At 39.8% G+C, this 6,904-nt stretch overlaps 3 pseudogenes across 3 annotated transcripts in view; all 3 read right to left on the reverse strand.

Annotated features, from left to right (window-relative positions):
• Positions 1-227, reverse strand: part of TEOVI_000747100:pseudogene — a 461-nt pseudogene extending 234 nt beyond the window's left edge. The window contains 2 exon segments of the mRNA in view: position 1; positions 3-227. The exon segment at position 1 is cut by the window's left edge and continues 206 nt beyond it. Coding sequence covers position 1; positions 3-227 — 226 coding nt within the window.
• A 1,185-nt stretch (positions 228-1,412) lies between these two features.
• TEOVI_000747200:pseudogene lies at positions 1,413-2,923 on the reverse strand (annotated as a pseudogene). The gene is given in 2 exon segments: positions 1,413-1,589; positions 1,592-2,923. Coding segments are annotated over 2 exon segments (1,509 nt in total).
• Positions 2,924-4,729: 1,806 nt separating this feature from the next.
• Positions 4,730-6,203, reverse strand: TEOVI_000747300:pseudogene (annotated as a pseudogene). Its single transcript is given in 2 exon segments — positions 4,730-4,999; positions 5,001-6,203. Coding segments are annotated over 2 exon segments (1,473 nt in total).
• Between the last annotated feature and the right edge of the window lie 701 nt (positions 6,204-6,904).

The following is a 6,904-nucleotide window of genomic DNA, read 5'->3' on the forward strand; positions in this document are numbered from 1 at the left end:
TCATCAGAAACAATAACGTCAGATTCATCCAAATGAATTACAATATCCTCATTACTAGCATTCTGTTTCTCTAAAAATTCCATAACTCATTTAGGTCTTTTAACATAACTATACAAACTTCTTATTGTAATTGTAATAATTTCAACATTTCTTGGTTTAGCACTCAATATGAGTTTACACCATCCTTGAGTTACATGAGTTTGAAAGACAACTACAAACACTCTTGGGTTCTAATGCTTGTTGTCTGTTACATTTGTTTTGTTATTTATTGTGTCATAGTGAAGGGATATTAATCTTAAACACATGAAATGCAATAGCAGCGGCAATAATGAAACTTTTAAGGTACAAAAGTTCATTCCAAAACCTATCTCTAAACATTTGATGGAGTTATAAAAAAGACATAAAAATGTAAAGGAAATTAGTCATTTTCTTCTCTAAGATGTCTACCTAAGGATTTTGTGTTTATGCATATAAGTAATTCCTTTATATTTTTATGATACATCTTTTTAAGGATGTATACTCAGTTTGCCAAACTTATTTTTCATATTGTTTTTCTTCAAGAATTAGGTCATAATACACATAGTGTTTCTGAGCACTACATGTAATCTACTGTTCCATGTACTCACATTTTCTATTTATATATGTCAATATGGGTTTAAGTGGCTAGATACAGTACTGCGTTCGCATTTTACAAAGAATGCTACTAGTATCCTCTGTCACCTATCACCAAAATAGGTTTGAGTACAGGCCTTTCATCACCATTGCTTTATGAACTACTAATACTGTTGTTTCTACTAGAATTTCTACGGTATCATTTATCTATTTTTGAGCGAAGCACGCAGGATAATTGGAATTGGTATTCCTGATGTTTCTTTTAAAATTTGCCGTGATTTAGGAATATCAGGTTGTTCCACTCCATATTTTCTTTCCTAATTTTTGTGTTCTGCTGTCCCTGCCTCTCCGGATGCCATAGTAGAAAAATTTGAGTTATACGATGAATTCTGCATCTCCCTCTATGTCCCTTTCATCATTATATTTGTGCATGATAACAGCAATATTTATTTGTGTGCTTCAAAATGCGTATATTTCATCTTCACTTCTCATTTTCCATCACAGTCACTTACTCTCGTCGTCCGCTTGGCATTATATTAAGAGCTTATATGTAACACAACTTTTGATTTACAAAAACGTTTTTAATAAAATATTAGTATATACATACTCAAATACTTTCCTATAATGATCATTTTTTACTATTGGCATTATAACCCTAACTAATAACCATAAAATAAACATAATAAAAAAGTGATATATTTTATTTCTTATCGCCATATATTTATACGCCTATACGCCACTATAATATACATTTTCACTGAATTTTTGAAAATTTCAAAAGAATTATCATATATCAGATTTTACCATAATCTTTAGAAATATAAGATTCTCTCAAAATCGAAAAACTCTATCAATTTTATAGAGTTTATTTGAAAAAATATTAAATATTTCACACTAAAACCAAAATATTTGAGCAGAAGAATCGCCTTAATTGATACAGAAATAATAAAAGCACACTCTTTAACTTTGAACTGATTTTTTCCTTATTCCATTCGCATTTGTTTTTGTCACAATCTTTTTCTTCAGCGGCTTTGCAAACCTCTTCTTTTTTGTCACCATCTTTCTTATTTTCTCTTGTTTCTTCTGACTCTGTTTTTGCCGTGGATTCCGTTGTCTTCTGCACTGTTGCAGTTGTGGCTTTTGTGGCTTTCTTGGCTAAGTAAAAGGCTGCTGTCCGTCTGAGTTTGCTTAGGTCTGTGAGGTGCTTTAGCTCTGTCGCTTTGTTGTCGTCTGTAGCTTCCGCTGCTATCGGTATTATTTCAATTGGCTGCCATATCCGCGCCTTGACGTCTGTGCCCGCTGCGCCATACAAGCGGGTCGTTATTTCCTCTAATTTCTTTTGTCGTATGTCGGTCTGTTCGCGCTCCTTTTGTGTGAGCAATGTCGCGGCCAGCAGCGCTTAGGCGGTACCGTCTGTCACCAGCGCAGGGTTTATTAAGCTGTCCGCTTTAAAGGTTGTGCTGTCGTACGCTTTTTCTGCTTGTTTTATAAGGTTGAGCCGCGCAGTTACGTAAGTTTCCCTCAGCAGCAACCCTTTATCTTCCTTCGTGTCCGCCGCGTATTCTCCGTTTGCGTTTGTGTTGCTCCTGTATGTTTTCAAGTTTTCTTGTAGTAGTGTACCGGCGGTTACCTCGAAATAGGCCAGCGTCCCGTCCGTATCACCATTGCAGTCATTGGGTGCCTGGTCGTTATCCCCGCATAGCGCGGCTACCTTTTGGTCTGTGCTTGTTTTCGGCCGGCCTTTAAGGTGCGCGAAGGAAATTTGCTCTCCCGCTTTTGCCTGCTGGGCTGACTGCCTTTTGTCACCGGTCTCCGTTGCTGCTTCGCATTTGCCTTTGCCACTCCCGAACGTCCCGAACAGCAGTGATAGGCCGGCCTGTGTCCCCGATACAGTTGATGTCTGTTTCCCTGCCCTTGCTTCTAAAGAAAGGTCTGCCGCCTCCGCTACAAGTTCCTCTGTGGCTGTGAGCTCGGCGGCCGCTGCTGCGCCTTTGAGCAGCGTGTCCAGATTGGATGCCAGCTTCTGTTCCGCGGCCTGTATTTTGCCTGCTGCGCTTGCTGCTAGCGCCGCGTATGCCACCGCCTGTTCCCCTGTGCTCGCTGCCGCCGCCACTGACAATTTAGCAGCTGTTTTTTTACCCAGAACTATCTGTTGAAATGCTGTTTCAATTTTGCTCTTGATTTGTGTTAACACGTGTATTGTTTGCCGCGTTGAGTCGCATGCTGAGGCTATAATTTTTGGTGCTTCGTGTATTTGCGCTTGAGCGTCATTTCTTATTATTGTAGCCGTTAAAGCGAGGAGTAGAAGCATGTAAGACGTTAGCTGCTTTGATGCTTTGTGCTTAACTTCTCAATAATTTAACAAAAAATAATAAAGTTGGTAAAGCATATTTTGGTGCTAGGAACAGCTGCGGTTAAACACTGCATTGATTAATTGTTAAAGCCTGGTTATTGGTTTTTTATATTTTTTTGTTGTTAAATATACCAACCTTTGTTTGAGTGCTGGTTTATTGTCGTTATACGACGGCTGAGTATTGGTAACGCTGGCGAATCTAATGCTCTTAGATATATTTTCTTTTGATATATAGGCATTTTCGTTGTAGCAAGATTTTGATGTTGTTTATCTACTACTTCTGCTTATCACAACCATGTGTTCATTGTCATTTTGTAGTTGTCAAAGATATTTTCGTTTCAGTCAACTTCCTCTGTCCGCATCGTCTGCTTAGCGGTTGGAACTCTCCACGAAATTGTGAACTTTTTTGGAGTTGCTTCCGCTTAGTCGGTTTGTTGTCTTTTGCGTCGGTGCCTTCTTTCCATTTGGGTTCAGTGTGTATGCTTTTTGGTGCTTGTGTTGTGGGTGGAGCTTTCATTGTTTTTTGTGTACTTGGTGTTGCCTTACTTTTTTCGTGACCATTCTGCCATGTCAGCGTAAATAGTTTCTTGCTTCTGTTCTTTTCAAAGGGAAGAATAAAGGGAGGCGTCACTGCAGTTGTCATTTGGATGTTAGTTACATAGGAAATTCACAAAGTGAAAACACGTTTGTTTAAATTTTATCATCACACCCTGCTTTTCTATATTTATATTTAAAAACTGTTAAATTTATGGTACTCACTGCAGGTTCTCAGTTGTTGTTTTTTGATTCGTTTTAATTTTAATTCAAAAGATAGAGTTGGTGTTTCTCGAAAACGTATTCTTCTTTTGGCTTTTTTCGCTGGTGGTGCTGCCTTGTGCCGCAATTGCATGGTGTTTGGTCACTTCTGTGCTGAAAGTGCTTTTCCCGACATGTTTATTAATCTGTACCGCAAGATGTAAAGAAGCGACAACTCTTATGTTATTTACTCTTTTTTGTTAAAACATTGGTGTCTGAACAGTATTCCAACAAGTAATTTGTGGATTATCATTAGATGTTTTACCTCATAGACCGGCTTCATCGTTTACTGTCCCTGTTATACTATTCTTTTGCTGCTGTTGTTTACCAAACTTTCAACAAAGCATCTCTCCTTTGCTATCGCTTCGTAAAAAGTAGTATCTACCATTTCTGCGTCAGCTATCAAGTTCCTCTTTCAGATAAAGGCCTCTATTACCTGAATATGATGGTTGTTTTTACTTCTTAGGTCACAAGTGCGTATACTCCGTCCCCTTTGAATATTCTATTATTATAAAATTCTTGTTCGCTTCTACTCATTCCAATCACACTCACTTACCTCCATTGCACCATTTCCACTGTTTTCAATAGCATTATTTGGAAATGCCATTTCTTCTTCAGTCTCGACTATTATAATATTCGTATATACATTTTCACAACACTCTCCTATCATTATCATCATTATTATTATTATAACAATTGCTATTACTATCTTAAAACTAACTAACATCCATTAAATTAACAAAATAAACCAATTAGAATATCATTTTATATACGCTTTCACCATGTTAATTTATACCCATAAGCCTCATTAGTATCAAAAATTTAGGTATTTTAGTTGTTCAAAAATTTTACGTATTGCAAATGTTGAAAAAGATGTCAAATATATCAACTTTTGCCAAGTTTTAAAACCTCTCAAAATAGAAAAAAACAGAAAATTTCATGGGGTTTTAGTAAAAATCCTTATAATGTTACCAGAATCACAGAAGCAGGAGCAATCAAAGCAAATTTCCTATTGACAAGAACACTGGAATCTTTGCACTCTTTGCCTTTGCATTTGCATTCTTGAGCCTTTGTGCATTCGCTTTCCGATTTTATTATGCATTTCTCTGTTTCTTCTCCCCCTTCCCCTCCATCTCCTTCTCCTGCTGCTGCGTTTGGCTGCTCTGCTCCCTCTTTAGGTTTGCATTCCCCTTCTGTTTCATTTTTTCCTTTCCATTTGCAGTCATTATTTTTCTGTGCTGGTTGTGTTTGTTTTGTGGTTATTACACGGCAGTTGTTGCTTGTTAGGCTGGTCTTTGGCGATACTTGCTACTGTCTCCGTTGTTGCCGCTTCCGCTTCATCAGCTGCGGCGTAAGCTTCTTCTTTATCGGCTACAAGTTGTGCGTCTAGGACGGCAGTTTGCCTGATTGCTTCCTCGCGTAGGCGTAGGTCTGTCGCCAGTTGCTGAAGCTGGCCTGCCCACTTTATTTGGGCAAAGTCTTTTGGGTCCTTGCCAGTGAAAGATGTGTACTTGACGCAGATGCCGTCGGCGGATTTGCCGGCGCAGCCGGCATTTTTTGGAGAGCCGAGGAAACCGTCGTTGTTTTTCTTTTTTATTAAGCGCTGGATGCTGTCCAGAATTCGCTCTTGTTTGGCACTTGAAATCTCCTGATGCGTTATGTCGGGGCAGAACGCCAGGACTTCTCTTACCTGTTCGTCTCCCGGGGCGCCTGCTACTGTCCAACTAGTTGCCGGTTCGGTGCCAAACCCGCATAAGTCCGGGGCATGGGTCGATTCTGCCTTCAGGCATATACATGCCAGTGTTGCAGATACTGTTGTGACCGTTTCTGTGGGCAGATTGTCCATGCAACAGCTGGCGTAGCCGTTGCATTTGGCCCCTGCCCAGGCTTGGGTCTTTGTGACCGTGGTTTTCGTGGCGTCTTTTTGTCCATAAACAGCTTTTTTTAGTGTGTCTTTCAGGGTGCTCTCGTTCGGCTTGCTTAGTGCGGCTCGAAGTTGGTCTTTTGCTTCTTTGATTTTGTGGGCCTTTGCAGCTACCGCCTTGACTTTGGCCTTTGCTACGTTCCTGCTCTTGCCTGTAAGCTTTTGGAAACCCACTTTGATTATTTCATCTACGTTGTCTTTTTTTTTGAGTCCGTTAATGGCACCAAACCACAGCGTCCACTTCTGTTTCTAACCTCCTGGGTCTTCTTGTCCACTTGGTAACTTGTCGTGGTATTCATCAGTGCTTCCTTCCTTTTTAAACATGTTTTTCCAGCTATCGTCGCTTAAGCTCATATTTAACCTCATAATGGCCTGAAAAGCCGAGGTCCCTATGTCTGTGGGAGTTTGTAACTTGTTCTCAGCTTCTGCTAGTGCTACTAATTGGCAAAAGGAAGCGAATTCGGCTGCATTGTGGCCTTCGATGATATTGGTGGCAGATGCCGTTTGCGCTAGCACTAAGCCCCAGATGAACACTTTTACAAGCCACATGGCGCTGTTTTGTATTTGTAGTCCTAGTTAGGCTTCGGATGCGACAGATTTTACACTAAAGTGAATGGAATACCTTTGTCATCATTGAATGTTTGATGGGACAAATCTCCTTTGCACTGGAGTTTAGAGAAAGGAAGCTTCTGTCCTTGAGTTGTCTGCGACTTCGCTACCTCTGTTCGGTCCAGTGCTCTATGTATCTTGTTTCTGCGCATTACCGATTTGGCTACCCCAGCGGGTTTACAGCATGTTTGCACTTTCACATCAGGTTACTGCTGAGAGGCCTTCTTAGTTTCCTTGGTGCTGTGGTTGTGTGCTATATTTTCTTATGTAGGCTGTACTCACTCCATGAAGCGTTGGGTGTAAGTCATTTTACAACATCTTAGACTTAAACAAGTATTCCTCATTGAACGAATCGCCAAAAACGTAAGTGTATTCAAACTTCCATCTCCACCTACGTATCAAATAAATTTGAAACTTCCCCGAATATCTCACGCTAAATTGCCTTTTTTACAACTGTTTATACCAAGTAAAAATTTTCACAATCCATTTTGCTTTCTCTTCACATGCAATTGCTTGTCGTAAAATATGAATAAATGGGGACATTCTTATTTCACCACTATTTGGTATAGTGAAGAATCCCTCTTCATAATAAAATCCAATCATTCCTCGCT

This window comes from Trypanosoma equiperdum (assembly GCF_001457755.1).
Source record: "Trypanosoma equiperdum strain OVI genome assembly, contig: ctg_1989, whole genome shotgun sequence".
Classification (NCBI taxonomy): domain Eukaryota; phylum Euglenozoa; class Kinetoplastea; order Trypanosomatida; family Trypanosomatidae; genus Trypanosoma; species Trypanosoma equiperdum.